This window comes from Nanorana parkeri, unplaced genomic scaffold, assembly GCF_000935625.1.
Source record: "Nanorana parkeri isolate BGI_ZX_2015 unplaced genomic scaffold, ASM93562v1 scaffold51, whole genome shotgun sequence".
NCBI lineage: Eukaryota > Metazoa > Chordata > Amphibia > Anura > Dicroglossidae > Nanorana > Nanorana parkeri.
Window position 1 is genome coordinate 1,715,716 of NW_017306319.1, and position 19,300 is coordinate 1,735,015.

Here is a 19,300-nt window from a genome sequence, read left to right on the forward strand (position 1 = left end):
GCTCGGCCATGATCGGGAGCTGTACGGGCTATTGTGAATAGCCCGTACAGCACCCCTTCGGTTCTACTGAACCGAAGGGGTCCTGGGGCCGAAGCTAGCCAAAGGATCGGCCGAAGCTACGGCCAGATCCTTCGGCAGCTTCGTGAATAGACCCCATAGAGGTCAAATGCTCTTTAGAAATGTTGAAATCTATCTATTATGTTGTATGCCTATGAATTAATCTCACTGAATTTAAATGTGATGGGTTCCATGCAAAAATCAGTCACAAATTATAACATGTTGGAGTACAGGACTTTACATAGATATACATGTGTGAGACTTCAGTTAGGCTTTAAAGTATCTTCTTTGTAGCTTACTTTTTCCTCTAAACTAAATTTTTCCTTTAATCTGATACGTTGGTAGATTTCATAAGAAAGCTGAGTATTGTATTATGTTACTTCTCAAATATTTATATACTCTAACAATTACATGATTGGAAAAGCTGCAATAGTTTGTGTAAGTTATACAAACTCTTTGAATTCTTGGACTTGATAGGATTTCCACAGCAAAGACAGTAAAATAATACATTGAAAACTGAGCAGCGGGCGGCCATAATGTCTTGCAAACCATAAGGGAGTTGACTCATTAGTGTGTGAGACCTGCATACATAGCACAATATGTATTAATAATAGAGGAAAGATAGCCGGTGTTCTACCTGACTGACACAGCTGGCCTGGCTAAGCGTACTGACAGCTCTCATGTAGCTCTGGTTCCTTGAACGAAATTTTGGAGAGTTATAGTTTCCTGATGGGTCCAGGACATGTCCCGCAGGCATTTCACTTGCTGCTTGTAGGTAACTCTGGCTACAAAACACAAAAGACAGTGTTGATAGATTCTAAATGAGAATATCGTCCCCGTTCATGCATAAAACGTATTTTATTCCTCTTGTCTCATCCATCTATTTCAGGTACACTGCTAAATACGATTGTATAGTTTCTGAAAATTCTATTTACGTATTCAGCTTAGAAAACAGTCGTAACAGCAATTTCATTCTTTATTGTTTAAGAAGGCAAGAATGGAAGATAAATTGCATTCCGTGTTTAGTATACAAAGCAGTGTGAGCTCAGGTGTGTAGAACTGCACACACTTAATAACCCTACTTGACAGCTGTATTTTTTTAATGCAAATGCTAGTATAAGTTCATTGAAAAACAATAGTAGCTTATGTTCCTTTCAGCTTACAATACATTTATTAAGTCATTTGACTTCCAAGGGTCAAAAATCATGGCTGGCAAAAGGTATGTAAAGTAGAATAGACATAAATCATTCTGCTAGTCAAAGGATGAAGGTAAGCATGAGGAAAGTTACAAAAGCAAGGCAAGGATGCAACTATGTACAATGCCCTATTGCAAAATAATTAGAGGCTTATTTGGTTTTCTAGCTTCCATTTTAAATGAACTCTGCCATGTCTCTTCCTAAATAGCTAGGACTAGAAGTTGATTTACTAAAGGCAAATAGGATGTTCACTTTGCAAGGGAATGTTTCCTTAGCTTAGTAAATAAGGTGAAGCTCTGCTAACGTCCATCATCCAATCATGTGCAAACATAAATACTATTTTTGGGGGGTTTTTTTGCGCTTGCATGTGAGTATTCCCTGCAAAGTAAATTTCTACCACATTCACTAAGGGAAGCTCCCCTTGCAAATTAAAAAATACCCTTGCAGCCCATTTGACTTTAGTAAGTCATAGCCATAGCTAATACTCTGCACTGGAAGCAGGCTTAATTCAATCAGTTGGCCACATACAGTACAGTGAAGCACCGCTTCAACCTACACTAGAAAATGATTCAGTCTGGTAGCTGTATGATGCTCACTTTTGAAGAAGGATGTTAGTCACCAGACAATTAAGAGGAGTCATGTCATTGCTTTTAAGGGAATTTTGCAACTATGACTTGTGCTCTTCAAAAATAATTATAACTTTAAGTAATGTCAGTAAGTCAGAATACAATTAATTAGAGAAAGCTCTGCTATAATGACACCTTGTACAATGTGAACTGATTATACTGCAACAAATACAACTGGCCATACGTTTTACATAATGCACTTGTATGTCATAATGAGAAGTGGTTAGCTCTCGTAGAATACAGTAGATCTCAAATATTTCAGACAATAAACTGAAATAAATACTTTAATGTTGCTGGCAAAGAATTTGTGACATAGAGCTCTTACATAAGCCAGTTTAGCAAGCTAGGATCCCATAACAGAGCAACATATTTATGAGTGATAAAAATAAGCATCTATTTATATGCACTGCTCATGAAATGTTTCAGGGAATGTTATGGTAAAAAGACAGAAAGAGTGAATGGAAGCAAAGGAAGACATATCTGGCATAGATCTGGCAGTAGTGTGACTTTACTACTAATGGTAACAACACTGGAGATTGCCCACTTAAAGAAATATAAAAAACAAATACTTTTATGTGATGTAATAAACATTATCAAGGACATGCTACTATGAGATACCCGCATTAACTGACACTTACCAAGAAGAAGCTGGCCCACACATTACTGTGAACCTGTGCTATGCCCATTAAGGACAAAACAACAGGTTCACTTTAATGCTGCAGCAGCTTATACTTACCTCCCCTTTGCTCCACTGCAGATTAGTTCAATTGTCTTGAGTGAGGAGAAAAAGCCATGTGTGAGTTCAAAGTCATTGACTTTCTACCCATTCAAATGAAAAGTCACTGGGTGCCTGAATGGTCAATTACCTAACACCAGGGCCCAACATGGGACGAAGGAAAGCAAGTTATATACTCCCCCATACCTGGAATTACTTGTATGTCACTTTGCTTCCAGAATGGAGCAGTGTGGGTGTGAAGGAAGGGTAAGTGACAACAAACTCAAGAGTTTAATCTTAAAAATGCATTTAAGTCCCTTAAGTATTACCAAACATGTAGCTTATTTGTGTATCACTCCACTGTAGATACTCAAATTATTTCTGAAATGGTGCTGACACTGTCCTTCCATCTGGAGGGTGGCTGCTTATGTTCCCCATGGTCCCTGTGTGTGTTATAAAGTAGCTACCACTCCAAGCTCACTACAATCTCATGTGGTTTACTAATTTGTATTGAGATTGTAGTCTATTACGGGAGTAAGCTTGTAGTGGTGGCTACTTTATTACACACACAGGGACCATGGGGAACAAAAGTAGCCACCCTCTAGAAGGAAGAACAGTGTCAGCACCAATTCAGAGATGATTTGAGGATTTACAGCCAAGTGATGCACAAATAAGCTACATTTCTGTTAATAGTTAAGGTACTTGAATGCATTTTTAGGATTTAACTACTGAGTTTAGTGTTACTTTAAAGTGAATATGTGCAAATATATTTTAGTACTTTTTCATGTCTGAATATGTACATCTAAATATGCAAATCAGTTGTCCTGGCAAACCTAAAGATAATTATTGTCTGTGTGTGAATCATGAATTGCCCACAGAAAAGAGGGAGAGGAGTAATATGTAAATCATGTACTTGACGTAGGCACAGTCACACGTCTCGTGGCAGCCCATTCAAGTTGGATGGGAATGAAGCGGAAACTGTTTGTTTTTTTTTCTTTAATTTTTGTATGGTTTATACTTGCTAGTAAGTAGTGTAGAGGAGTTGTACTGTGTTTAAGATTAGTTTAAATATAAATAGCACTTCTTGGAGTTGTTCTCTAATAACCTAGAAAAGCACATTCTGTTACTTCTCTGTCAGTGAATTGTTTACCAGCACATGTTGCCCAGTTCTGACTAAGTTTAACAAATACGTAGGGCAGCAGAATAGTAAATAGTAGCTGGAGTAAGGGGAGGTGGGAACTCCTAAATGGCAATGAATTAATTTTTTTGACTCTTGTATTTGAGTTCTTTAATGTCCTTTCTTCTGCTCTCTGCTATATCATCTTTTCCTAGCTATATTCACGCCATTGAATGCTATGCTATTTTTCTTTATAATGGGTGCCTATAATTGTTTGGGACAGAATATGTCACCAGCACACCATGGATCTTTTATAAAGTCCACATTTTTCTTGAAGAGATTAAATAGAGCAACATTTTGAGGCCAGTAGAACCCCTTGGCCAGACATGCGATGGTATCTAGAATGGTTTGGTATAATTTTTTTTTTTTTTTTTAGCTGGCATCTATGACACAGGATTCAAATAATATTATGTTTTTTTTTAAAGAGAAAGCAGAGAACAAAAGTTGTTTCCTTTCACATACTCAGTCTAAGAGAAAAATGTTAGTGCCTTTTGAAGGGGAGGAGTTGGAGGAGAATGTGTGTATTACAGTATATGGTGTAAATTTAACCTGAGCTCCGTACAACAGACTTTTCTCAACAGAGGAGATGAGGAGATCCTGGAGATTTTGATTTCCCAAATGTTGAATGTGATGCTGGAGTTTGGAGCATGGTTTGTAATTATCAGAATGTACATGGCTATAACACAGTAGCAAAAGCTTTACTCAGGCTGAACTCTGAGTTTATTACTCTAATGGCTTGAATCAAAAAAATTCAACAACTTTTACAATTCTTCAATGTGCAGCTGAAACAAGGGGTTGATTTACTAAAGGCAAATGGGTGGTTCACTTTTCAAGGGAATTTGCACATTGCAGGGCAAAATACCTCTTAGTTAAGTTAATGTGGTAAAGCTCTGTTGACTTCCATCTTCCAATCATGTGCAAGCAAAAATCCAGTTTTTTTAAAAGTTTCCTTGCACATGATTGGGCATTATGTACAAAGTGAAATGTCAACACATTCGCCAAGCTAAGCGACACTTCCCCTGACGTGCAAATTTTCTTGCAAAGTAAACAGTAAATCAACCCCTATATCGCTGAGAAATTCTAATTATTGGCTTATGTTTTTGCCAAGAGCACATGATTGATTGTGTGGAGGCAGTAAACACTGGGGCTTCAAACTTTGCTAATCATAGTTCTATATTGTCTTCAAAATGGAACCTTTTCCCTAGAGGCAGTGCATCCTTAAGTCATGACTATGACATGGCATATGGATGGACTGCCTGTCCCTGCGCTGACCACATAAACATTCCTGAGAAAAAGACTGAAAGAGGACTTCTATTCAGCTGCCTTTGCATGGATATACACTGCTTGGTTAATATTTACTATATAGATACAAGGTACATTCAACATAGTAGATACTGTTTCTGATCTGACTCACAGGTCAATGGGTAAAGGTTAAGGGTCAAAGGGTAAGGGTCAAAGGTTTGAAAGTGTCAAGAAAACAACACTGCGGTTTTTCAAAGCATTTGTGTTAGTAGTTTACAGTAGCACAGTTCTATCACAGCAACTTTATTTTACTCCCTTGAATGTTGTCCCTTACAAGACAAAGCAGCAAGCATCAGGAAAGTTGCCACATTAGTGTTCTTTTATTTTCAGGCTTCGTTTGCTATATTTTTGCCTAGTGAGCCAGTAACTGGTGAATGCATTCTCCTTAGTTAGCAATGTGGAGTCTTGTCCTAGGGTGACAATGCTACTCCTCCATAGATACAGTATGGTGAGTGTAAGTTGCCACCCTAGGACTAGAGGTGTGTTACACCTGATGTCCTCCGGCCAATAAGCCATCAATAACCACTGATATCACCCAGTATTACAGACCAATTCACTTGCCTCACAAAAAGGGTTTTATAGCATAAAAATATATGTAACACCCCATAGTCCTAAAGCCATGCCAAAAAATGGCACCAGCAAGTACCACCTATAAGTAAGGTCATACACATCTTACAGACCTGTGCAATATTTTTATGCACTGTTACAAAAGGCACAATCTCTAGTAGACTATACATTGTCACTTTCTATGTTTTGAGGTGCTCTATGTTTCGTGTGTCCCCAGAGCTTTACCTTTAGGTGAATTTTCCCCCAACTCCATCATTGACTCCATCATTTTTATAATATGATTTTGCTTAACACTATCTTCCAGGACAACGCAACAATCTCATTATAGCAGAGCCGTCTGTATTTATAAAAACGCCTATCCCTGACTGCAGTGATAATGAGCCATAATCAGCTTCTTATTCAGTTATAATTGATTGAGGAAGGGGAAGTACAAGAGCCAGGCAGCTGCAAGATAATGAATGAGAAATTGCTCTCTTCAAAGAACTTAAAAACCCATTTTTCATCAGATTCCAGAGCACAGCAAAAGACTTGTCAAAACTGCAAGTGCAGAAAAATGCATTGGGTAGAGCATTTCAAAGAATTAAACAGCACTGTGAACTTTGGAATAATGTTTAAACAAATGGTGTTTTAATGTTTAATATCTGTTAAGGAAGTTGACTGACAAGTCACTGCACAGTTGTCCTGACTTTTGATATGATGCCAGATAAATGTAACTAGCACAAAGCAGCTACATACACAATTCAAATACATATGTAAATAATTTAACTGACAAAATATTTGTAATGCTGTTCAGTCACTTTTGTACTTCATAAAACCCTGCCACACAGCAAAGCCAGAAAATGGAAGCCACCTATATACTGTATAAATCACTATTGTGTCCTGCAGGGGCTGGCAAGAGGAACCACAGAATGTGCAGGAGGATGCAGAAATCAACCACCCCCCTGAAGTGTTATCTGTAAATGCACATTAACCCGCATTTATTTAAAAGAGCTGTCAAAGCATTGAAAGGGACCGCAATTCAGACTTGCAACAATTTTGGTAACACAGTGCACCACAATACAGGGTAGTTGGTTACAGTGTGCTACAAAACAGGTGCATTCCCTTTTTGCATTGACATGTCACTGAAAATGAATGGTGCCGCAGTGCGCTAACATGTATATGTTGCATTTCCATGTGTTGCGGCAACGTGAGTTTCTTTCATCTCTATCCATATGTTTGGCATCTATGAGAATAGACCGAACAGCAGCGAGTAGCCTGCCGGAGGTTCGGCTCAGCCGATCCAGATGTTGGTTCGGCTGAGTCGAACTCCTTCTGCACTTTGGGTCGGCCGAACTTGCTGAGCATGTTCGGCCGACCTGAAGCCATGCGAAGCCACCCGATGTATGGCTGATTTCAGCCGATATATGGCTGAAATCAGCCATACCAGCCTGAAGTTAATAGCCGAACAGCGTTCGGCTCACTTTGCTTTAGGTCGGTCATTCTCTCGACTGCCTATGGCAGCTTAGTGAATAGACCCCTAAATGTCCTAACAAAGGGTTGAAGGTTCAAGGCTTGGGTGGTACATTGTTTGGTAATGCACATTGCCCCCTAATTGCACATTGCAAGTTATTCTGAACAGTTCCAAGCTGCATATAGCCCTGTGAATAAAGCTAAAGAACTAAAAACATTAGAACATTAAAAAAACAAAACAATTTTGGTATGCTGTGTGAAAGGGAAAACATAATCAGCATGTAGAGGGGGTTTCTCAAATTTGACTGCATAAGTGGAAATACACTATACTATCTTGCTGAGCTGTATGAAACAGATGCTAAGTTACCGCAAATGTAAAAAATATCCACACATCTTTAATTTTACTGAAATGCATTCAAACCATTAAATATGCAAAACTTAACAACCCTTTTCACCAGGCTAAAATGTGTGCTCTTTAAGATTTCCCATGTGTGCCAGTGTTAAAGATCCAAGAAATGTTGACAAGATAATATATGTAAATGATCAATTTGAAGAATAAATGTGGCATTAAGAAAATGCTTGCGTATCTACATGCAGGTGTTCCCAGGTTGCAGTGAAATAATACCACTTATGCAGCAGTTTGTATTATTGCACTTACAGGACATAAGTGTGACCTGACAAGAGGCAAAGAATTTATGGATTTTTTTCAGGAAAGAAAATTTACATTAGTGATTAGGAACAAGCAAAATGGAGAGCTTTAATTTTCCTGAAATGTAGGCAAAACATGGGGGATCTCAGCAAAATGTTACCTTTTTGGAAAAAAGTAGGAGTCAATGGAAAAAGCAAACATTATTATATCGTATTAAGTGGTTTTTAAGGCTGCCAAATGCTTAAATGGCTCCTGAGGGTTATGTAATCTCCTGTCAACTATCGTGTTCTGGTGCCCAAAAATTACCCCTTTATAGCCTTATTGTTTTAAAAATAAAATAGAGCAATAACAACATTGCTTTGCGGCTTTGCATTAGCAATGATGACTTGGTAATACATACATATACAGTATATATACCGTGTTTCCCCCGATAATAAGACACTGTCTTATATTTTTTCACCCCAAAAAAACACACTATGTCTTATTTTCGGGGAAAAACGGTATGTACAGAAATCAGGACTGTGACTGCCACACAGAGCAGAGATACTGGTATGTAATGTACTGTATCATACAGTACTGGAGAAGGGGAGTGAAAGAATGGTACTGTGACTGCCACACAGTATGGTACCTGGCAGCAGCTGTCTGGAGATCTCTGATGCCGTCCAGGCATACTAAAAGCCGAGGCAGTCGGGCGGAACGGCTTGCAGAAGGGAGGACCGGCGGGCAGACGGGCCAGCGGGAGGGAGGGAGCTTTGTGATCGTGACATTTTATTAGACCGTACATGCACACAGGAGACAAGCTGCACATATCATTGATTTTTACACTCAGACCCCTTGCTGGCTGCTTGTATGCAGCAATACATGTGCACCCCTACCGCCAAACTAGGTCTTATTTTCAGGGTAGGTCTTATATTACAGAAATCCCTGAAGTTAGCACTAGGTCTTATTTTCGGGGTAGGTCTTATTTTCAGGGAAACACGGTATATACATATATACACACAACCCCAATTCCAAAAACATTGGGACGTTGTGTAAAATATACATAAAAACAGAATGCAATGATTTGCAAATCTCATAAAAAATTACGTAATTTTGAAATTGATGGCAGCAACACCTCTCCAAAAAGTTGGGACAGGGCAACAAAAAGCTGGCAAAGTAAGTAGTACTAACAAGGAAGAGCTGAAAGAACATTTTGCAACTAATTAGGTTAATTGGCAATAGGTCAGTAACATGATTGGGTATAAAAAGAGCATCTTAGAGAGTCAGAGCGTCTCAGAAGTAAAGATGGGCAGAGGTTTACCAATCTATGAAAAGCTGCATCTAAAAAATCTGCACGCAAGCGACAAAGCCGAAATGCAATATTGGATGCCCGTGATCTTTAGGCCATCAGATGGCAATGCATTAAAGACCGGCATTAATCTGTGTTGGACATCACTGCATAGGCTTAGGAATACTTCCAAAAATCACTGTCTGTGAACAGTTTGCTGTGTCATCCAAAAATGGCAGTTAAAGCTCTATCATGCAAAGAAGAAGCCATATCTGAACATGATCCAGAAATGCCTCAATCTTCTCTGGGCCAAAGCTCATTTAAAATGGTCTGTCGACTTCATTCACAAAGACTTGTCTGTGAACCATAAATCTGACCTGAACTCGTTTATTCTGACCACCACAGGCCGACTGCTGATAAACAGGGGGACCTTTCCCCCATCACCTTCACCAACCCAAGTGACTTACACCTATTACACCCAAGGACCTCTGAGGCTCTGTCCCCAATCACATACGAGAACTGTCTATAATGCTATTTTAATATATCGTTATTCTGGTTATAGATTTGTTTTATTACATTTATTCATGCATATCTTTCAATAAACAAATTTGCTAAAAAAATGTTTTTTAAAAATGGTCTGTCGCAAAGTGTAAAACTGTCCTGTGGTCAGACGAATCAAAATTTGACATTCTTTTTTGGCAACCATGGGCACCCTGTCCTCTGGACTAAAGAGGAGAGGGACCTTCCGCCTTGTTTTCCATGCTCATTTTAAAAGCCTGTATCCCTGATGCTATGAAAGTGCAATAGTGTGTATGGAATGGGAAACTTGCACATCTGGAAAGGCTCCATTAATGCTGAAAAATATATCCAGGTTTTAAAACAACATATGCTCTCATCCGAACGACATATTTTTCAGGGAAGGCCTTGCATCTTTCAGCAAGACAATGCTAAACGGCATACTGCATCTATGACAACAGCGTGGCTTCGTAGTAGAGTCTGGGTGCTTAGAGGAGAACTATGGCCTAACACTTTTTAGCCATAGTTCTTTTTAGGGTCACAGGAGGACATATACTAATGTCCTCTGGTGACCCAAAACTCAGTATAGAGTGGGCTATTGTCCGCTATATGCTGACAGCGCAGAGCCACGCCGCAGCCAGGGCGGATCCTGACAATACTGTCAAGATCCATCCCGCTGACTGATTGACAGCTGGCTCTGCCTCTCTAGTAGCAGAGCCAGCTGTGGCCGTCCCCTCCCTGTCCATTCCTCCAGTCAGCACTAGAGAAATGGAGAGGGGAGGGGGGAATAACTGCAGGGAGCGGTGACTGACAGTCAACCGCTCTCTGCAGGGAAGGATCAGGACGTCAGCGATCGGTGGTATGTATTTGCTGACTTCCTGAACAATAGAGCTGACCTGTGACAGCTTCAGTGTCACAGGTCGGCTTGAATTATGGGGATGAGTGCTTTTCACTCACCCCATAATTCTCCTTTAACTTGCCTGCAGTCCAGAGCTTTCACCAATTGAAAATATGTGGTGCATCTTGAAACAAAAAAACATGACAAAAAAGACCCAGGACACTTAAACAGTTAGAATCCTATATTAGGCAAGAATGGGACAACATTCCTCTCCCAAAACTCCAGCAACTGACCTCCTCAGTTCCCAGACATTTACAGAGTGTTGCTAAAATAAGAGGGGAAATCATATCTGTCCCAACTTTTTTGAGACGTGTTGCTGCCATCAATTTGAAAATTACCTTATTTTTTTCTTAAAACATTTGATATGTCTTCTATTTGCTACTGTGAATAAAATATGGGTTTATGAGATTTGAAAATCATTGCATTCGGTTTTTATGTAGATTTTACACAGTGTCCCAACTTTTTGGGAATTGGGGTTGAATATATCAGAACCTTCCAAATACCATTTTTCATGGGGAACTCCAAATGTGGCAGTCTTTCCTTTTTATAGAGCTTCCCTGGTAATTGTTTTTAACATGTCTGCCATATTTTGACAAAAGTGAACAAAAACTGCAAAATAGTTTTGTAGATATATTTAGCAAATGAATAATGATGCCATGCACTTTTTTTTGTGAAAATGTCAGAAGCATTTATACCACCCTAAACTTGGTGTGATCTTCTTTTTTTTTTAAAGCTCAGCTCAAGACAAAAGTATAACTATAAATGAAGGTATCTTTTGTTACTGGGTTAGGAATACATTGTAACAATAGCCTCAGAAAGGTTCTTCTCCATTTAGCTGAAAAAAAAAATGTTTTCTTGTTTTGCGTCTGAAAAAAAAGAATAAAATCCCTTTGCAAATAATCCTACACCTTCTGTAATATGTAGCTATACCATGATAAAGGATATTTTCCTTTGTAATGTTGTGCAGAAGATCTGAGGTTGCCACACTGCAGTGTGAAACTCAGTGGCTTACTATGTAGAATTAAAGCTAGCCAACAGCCTGGAGCCTGATGGGGAACTTTGAGAGATTAGTGACTTTGGAACATACCCGCTGCCTGCTTTTAATCAGTAGCAGAGCGGACCTGATGGGAAACTAGTCCCTCGGCATCCCCAGCAGACTCCAGCCACTGTAAGTGTGACTGGTTATTTTTATTGAATGTTTGGGAAATTAAACATTTTCAATTTCACTCATCCCTATTTATTATCAGTAAAACTATCAAGAATACTTTGTATATTCTTATCTGATGAATATCATCTAGGGGGATTGATTGCCTCCCACAATACAAAAACATATTGGTAGATTACACCTTCCAGTGAGCATGACAGGAAAACACATGATGAGTTGTTCAGATTAAAAGCAATCACACAAACTTTTATTATACCAGCTGTTTGCTGCCTTCATTCCTACAAATGCAATAATGCTTGGCATGTTCAGGTATGAAATGTAAGTAGGAAGAGTGAAAATGTCTTACTTCTTGGAACCCTGGTCCAACAGGGTTGTAACCAGATGCAAAAGAGACAGAGCACAATACAAAGACAGGATAAAGTACAAATGCAAGTAAAAAATCAGGAGTCTTACAACAAGTGCTTGCCATTGTTATATGCTCTGAGTTCCAGTCTCTCCACAATGGCAAGCATAGAAAGATGGGCATTTCTAATCCAACATACAGCGATGACTTATCATTGCTGGGTGGCATTACCTTTTAAGGGGTCATATAGGTAGGATAAATGTTGATTAATGTAAATACCAACAATGCACACAATTTAGGATGTACAATTTGGAAAATATCTCCATCTTTACTGAACCTGCCCCCTTGCTCCAATGCTGTAGTACTTCCCTTTCTCTTCATATTAAACCCATAATCGCATTACAGGTTGGAAGTGTGTTACTTGCTGCCCAGCTAACAATAACCCTGCATGATAAGAGGGAGAGGAATACTGATGGAAGCAGCATGAGAATAAGCAGGGAGGTGACCACTAGGTAGTAACCACCACTAAACGTAAGACCAGCACAAGATGCAAGGGGGTTGATTTATTAAAGACAAATAGGCTACTCACTCTGCAAGGGAATTTTAGCAGGGGAGTTTCCCCTTAGTTTGTTGAATAATGTGAAGCTCTGCTGACTTCCATCACCCAATCATGTGCAAGAAAAAATACTGCTCTTTTATTTTTCTTGCACATGATTGGATATATTCTAGGCAAAGTGAAATTTCACCACATTATCCAAGCAAATGGGAAACTTCCACTGCAAAGTGCAAATTTCCTTGTAAAGTGAACAGCCCTTTGGTAAAACAACCTCTGTGTCTCTGAGGACTAATTGTGCTGTGCTGGTGTTTATCCAAAGAGCACATGCTTGATTGTGTGGAAGCAGTAAACTTTAGTAAATCAACCTCAAGGTGTGAGCATGGCTAAACATAGGAAGTGGACAACATAGATTCTGGTATTAACCACTACTATACTTAAAAGAGAACTATGGGCCAACCTTTTCTGGCCATAGTTATCTTCAGGGTCACAGTAGGACATATACTAATGTCTTTTGCTGACCCAAAACTCAGTATATAGTGTGATAATGCATGCTATATGCTGAGAGCGCAGTGCCACGCTGCAGCCGGGACGAATCCGGACAATACTGTCGTGATCCACCCCACTGGCTGATTGACAGTGCCCGCCCCTTCTATTCTTCGAGTCATAGCTGGAGAAACGGAGAGGGGAGGGGGGAATCCCTGCTAGGAGCAATGACTGACAGTCACTGCTCTCTGCAGGGAGAGGATCGGGAAGTCAGCAATCAGCGGTATGTGTTCAATGACTACCCGATCAATAGAGCCGACCTGTGACAGCTTCAGTGTCACAGGTCGTCTTGAATTATGGGATGAGTGTTTTTCACTCATCCCCATAATTCTCCTTTAAGGGATAATGACTAGTACAAGAGCCAGGAAATGACATCCATTACATTCAGAGACTGACCTCTGCATTAATCAGGGATCAGCCACAACCACAGTCAGGAAACAGCAATGACTCTAACAAGAACGCACATCGAACTACAGCCAGAAAGTGGCCACCAGTAAGCACCAACAACGCACACAAGAACTATAACCAAGAAGGCAAAAACTGCTGCTTGTGAAACTCTTATAAAAAAAGAGTTTTAAGCCATGTATACCTGGGAATCACGTATTAACCTGTGTGAATTTAAACCATGTTGGCTGCACTGCAGTGGTATAACAGAAGATAGCGGTCACAAAAAAACACAAACTAATTATTACGGTTAAAAAACCAACTGGCCTTTAAACCATAACAGTTTATATATACTGCGCTTGGATACAGTAAGTGCTCATAAGTGCCATTCAAACCAGTTAAGGGTCTTGCTAGATGAACGCCAGCTATAGTAAGACAAAGAACAAACACATGTCTGTAATGAAATAAATTCTAGACAGTCAGCTCCCTGCAGAAACTCTTTGTCAGTGTGTTTTTGTTTGCAGTCTAATTGAATCACATTTCCTTTTGGTCCTCTGTGTTTTTCAAATGTAGTTGCAATGTTAATTCACTTAATGTATTGTAAGGCTGAATTATTTACTGATGATAAACAGCATTTGCTTCAAATTAAATTTGAGTCACATGATTTTAATGCCTTCCCTTACATTTTGTACGGAGGATGATTTAATAAAAGAAAAGCTATTCTCTGCACATTAGTAACCACTGTATTACTGAGCTCTCTTAATATCAGTCGTTTGCCTAATTAGACTTAACAGTTTCCAAACACTTCCTTCCAGGATCAGAAAATGTATCTGAATTACTTTTTACTTCAACTTTGAAAGGAGATTTGTTTGCGATTCTCTTGATAATGAACAGTATATAATAGTATATAGAGGTGTTGAAGTGAAAATATAGTATATTTCCAGAAAGCAACTACAACCCCAATTCAAAAAAAAAATTTATTTTTTAAATCTACATAAAAACCGAATGCAATGATTTTCAAATCTCATAAACCCAAATTTTATTCACAATAGAAAATAGAAGCTATATCAAATGTTTAAACTGAGAAAATGTACCATTTTAAGAAAGAAATAAGGTCATTTTGAAATTGTTGGCAGCAACATGTCTCACAAAAGTTGAGACAGGGCAACAAAAACCTGGCAAAGTATGTGGTACTAACAAGGAGGAGCAGGAAGAACATTTTGCAACTAATTAGGTTAATTGGCAACATGTCAGTAACATGATTGGGTATAAAAAGAGCATGTTAGAGAGTCAGAGTGTCTCAAAAGTAAAGATGGGCAGAGGATCATCAATCTATGAAAAGCTGCACCTAAAAACTGTTGAACAATTTCAGCACTGGCGGAACTACCAGGGTCGCACTTGCGACCTGGACCAGGTGTTCCGCCAGTTCGGGGGGGCAGAGAGAAGGGGAGGCCCGCCGCTCGCAGCTACTCATGCTGCCCGCGGCGCCGCTGCCGCCCTCTTCACCGCTACCACCCGCAGTGTCTTTTGCGGCAGCAGTGAATAGAAGATGTAGCGCTGCAGGGGTGTGGCCTGTCAGGGGGTGACGCCTGTCAGGGAACTCCAATTCCCAGCAGGAAACTGAGGAGGGAGCATCCGAGCAGGCCTGGCGGGATACACGCCACGCTGTAGGATGTCCTGGCTTGAGCTGGACCCTGGAGGCACAGGGTTCGGGAGCACAGCTCACAGCACCGTGTGAGGAGATTCTGGAGGAGAGCTGCAGCAGGTCCAGGTAGGCAATGATAACTTCCCATTACTTCCCATCCATTCATAATTGAGGATATAGTAACCATACTCTGTCCTCAATTATCTACACTCATCGATCACTGATCAGTAAATGCTTGTACCCCGCTCTCCCCTCTGACACACAAAATAAATCCCTTTCAAACCGGTTTGAAAATGGTTTCTTGCACCAGGGCCCTGAGGTTTCTAGTTACGCCTTTGAATGTTCCTCAATATAAAATTGCAAAGACTTTAAATATATCATAATCTACAGTACATAATATCATCAAAAGATTCAGAGAATCAGGAGAAATCTCTGTGTGCAAGGGATAAGGCTGAAACGCAATATTGGATGCCTGTGATCTTTGGGCCCTTAGGCGCCACTGCATTAAAAACAGGCATGATTCTGTGATGGACATCACTGCATGGGCTAAGGAATGCTTAAAAAAATCCCTGTCTGTGGACACAGCTCGCCGTGCCTTTCAAAAAATGCATGTTAAAGCTCTATCCTGCAAAGAAGAAGCCATATCTAAACATGATCCAGAAATGCCACTGTCTTCTTGGGCCAAAGTTTATTTAAAATGGTCTGTTACAAAGTGGAAAACTGTTCTGTGGTCCGACGCATTAAAATATAACAGGAGAGGGACCTTCCGCCCTTCATGCTCACTTCAAAACCCTGCATCTCTGATGGTATGGAGGTGCATTAGTGTGTATGAAATGGGCAGCAAAGCACCATCAATGCTGAAAGATATATCCAGGTTCCAGTCAATGTCTTTTTCAGCAGAAGCCTTGCATATTTCAGCAGGACAATGCTAAAATGGATACTGCATCTTTGACAATAGCATGGCTTCATAGTAGGAGAATCCGGGTGCTTTACTGGCCTGCATGCAGTTCATACCTTTAACCATATGAAAAGATTTGGCACATCTTGAAATGAAAAATACAACAAAGAAAACCCAGGACTGTTGAGCAGTTCAGAATCCTATATCAGGCAAGAATTGGACAACATTCCTTCCCCAAAACTCCAGCAACTGGTCTCCTCAGTTCCCAGACATTTACAGAGTGTTGTTAAAAGAAGAGGGGGTGCATGGTGGTATACATGGCCCTGTCCCAACTTTTTTGAGAAGTGTTGCTGCCATCAATTTGAAAATGACCTTATTTTTTTCTTAAAATTGTACATTTTCTCAGTTTAAACATTTGATATGTTTTTTTCTATTTTCTATTGTGATAAAAAATAAGGGGTTTACGAGATTTGCAAATCATTGCGTTTTGTTTTTATGTAGATTTTACACAGCGTCACAACTTTTTTTGGAATTGGGGTTGTAATTTAGCTTATGTTTGTAGTGTTTACCTATGAGTACATTTTGTTATGACTTTTCACATTTTTTATTTTGGTATTGTAGTAAATGTAGAAATGTAAAAATCATCCACTTGAGACAGTAGATCAGCTTATACAATAGGGGTTGATTTACTGAATGCAAATAGGCTGTTTATTTTGCAGGGCAATTATCCCTTAGCTTAGTGAATAAGGTGACACTCTCCAATCATGTGCAAGCAAAAATACTGTTGTTTGTTTTTATTTTCCTTGCATGTGATTGGGTATTCTTTGCAAAGTAAATTGTTACCACATTTACTGAGCTAAGTGAAAATTACCTTGCAAAAGTGATCAGCTTATTTGCTTTTAGTAAATCAATCCCAATTACTCTGCTTAATGCTTAAAGGAGAACTATGAGGTGAGTGATTTCCACTCATAGTTGGAGCCGACCTGTGACAAAGAAGCTGTCACAGGTCGGCTCTATTGATGGGGAAGTGAGCAAACACATACCGTCATCATCTCCCTGCAGAGAGCGGTGACTGTCAGTCACTGCTCCCCGCAGGGATTCCCCCCTCCCCTCTCCGATCCTCCAGGAACGGATGGGGAGGGGGCAGGCACAGCTGGCTCTGCCTCTAGATAGGCAGAGCCAGCTGTCACTCACGCAGCTGGGTGGATCCAGACAGTATTATTGGGATCTGCACTTGACTGCGGCACTCTCAGTATATTGCCCGCTATATACTGAGCTTTGGGTCACGGGAGGAGGTTAGTATATGTCCTCCCTTGACCCTAAAGATAACTTTGGGGAAAAACTCTTACCCCATAGTTCTCTTTTAAAGTGTATCTACACCCAAGAATAAAAATGTAATATACTACAGATTACCAGTCCTTTAATGTACATGTTTTCAGGCTTTTTTTCCCTTTATTTCCTCCCGGTGATCTAACCCATAACACGCATTCTGTCCTAGGGCAGGAAGTGTGTTAGGGCTACAGAACACCTTCCCCTCTCCTCATCCCTACATCATAGATTGAAGCTGACTGCGAAAATAATGTCCATTGTCAGAGCTGGTGGCCTTGTTACTCCAGCAAAGGAATTGCTAAGCTTTCAAGCCACAGAAGTAAGCAGGTGATGCATTTAACACTAAATTATGCGTACAGTATTGGCATAAGCTTTACTATACAAAATTTTTAGGTTTTTACAGATATAACTGTAGCTACATATGTGCAAAAAATATATTAAAAACTGATATAGCAATAATACCATCCACGATCAACGACAACAATTTCAACTCAAAATAACTTACTTTTGTACTTCTCCGTGCGATCTCTGCATGATAGATTTCAGTAGTGGTTCAGGCCTTGCTGACATTTTAGGGGATGTTTTAGGGCTTGTGTCAGAGTCTCCACTGTCCTCCTCCATGGCTTTTATATAACTCCCACTTCGCATCCTTCGACAAGGGATCTCGTCATCTTTACCACCAGAGGGATACCCTGCCCACTCATCTTGAGGCACCTGTCAATATACCATAAATAGTTATAAAAGCACCCATGTAAATTGATATCACAGGCATTTAGGAACAGTAGCTGATGAACAAGAATATGCCACAGAACCCACAATGTTTGGTTGCCTTTTCCTGCCTTCTGATATTTTATAATAAAAATATGGACAATTAGGATCCGCACTGTTATACAGCACATGTGCATCAATGATCATCAGAAATCCAGCACTGATGAATGTTGCCAATCTTTGTCTTTTTTGTCAGATGACAGTTGGGAAGTAGATCCTTGAAAGCTGTATTAGGTAAATTCCACTTTTAGGTGTGCAAATACCAAAAAGGAGGGGGCTTAGTGATTAGCTTTAATTCTAATCATATGTGTGATTCTCACTGGGTTAATTTAACCATGGATGGACCTAATATTCTCTAGTTTATCCTAATTCACATTAGTTAGCTTTATCGTCAACTGTCACCATCTGCATTATGTATAAATATAATGTGCCCTCCCTTAACTTATAATGAATCACAATATAGGTCATCATTTCACTTTTTTTATTATATTTATTTACTTATTTTTACACACATTTCTTGCTGTGCTTTTACAACATCTCTCTCACTGCCGTTTCCCTTGCTTCCTAGTGCTACAATCTGCTCCATTGACATGACCCCCCCCGTGTGATTACTTTGCCTGAATTGAGGGGAATATACTTGGTTTCTCCTCATCTTTGCGTTTTGTTGTCAACTGACGATTTTGATGGACTCCTTCACATAAGCCTGCGAATGCTTATAGATATAACAACTTATATGCATGCATGTTTTATACAAAAGTGCAATCTCTAACTCACTTTACATGGGTTTCCTCTCATTTAGGACATATATTTTCCACTGAAGAAGCCCTGACGGGCGAAACATGTTCGGGTTACCAGAATGAGTCATTTTTCATGTTCTACTAAAACAATTATATTGTCAAATTGATGTGACATTATTATCACGTGGTGAAATGGATCAATCATGTTTTAATTGTCTTTTATTCATGCTTTAAAATATGTGACACTAATAAATGTATTTCTAATTTTTATATACCAAGAGAGTTATAGTATTTCTTCAAAGCCCCCTCTCTTTTCGGTATTTGCACACATAAAAGTGGAATTTACTTAATACAGCTTTCAAGGAATTACAAATCGGGGTGTGAAATCTTACTCTCTTTAATTTGTTTCATGTTTAATACACGCCCACTAATGTTCATTCTTAGTTGGGAAGTATATATATTGTGGGGAACCCCAGGGGTACACATGCGTCTTCAACACAGTCTGATATAAAT

General features: G+C 39.6%; 1 protein-coding gene across 1 annotated transcript in view; it reads right to left on the reverse strand.

Annotated features, from left to right (window-relative positions):
• The window catches only part of DLGAP2 (DLG associated protein 2), a 121,594-nt gene that overhangs the window by 82,541 nt on the left and 19,753 nt on the right, over positions 1-19,300 (reverse strand). Inside the window, exons 2-3 of the mRNA XM_018574949.1 lie at positions 17,788-17,996; positions 695-842 (exon numbers count right to left, since the gene is read on the reverse strand). Of these exons, the coding sequence (XP_018430451.1) occupies positions 695-842; positions 17,788-17,996 (357 nt within the window). The remainder of the gene's footprint in view (positions 1-694; positions 843-17,787; positions 17,997-19,300) is intronic.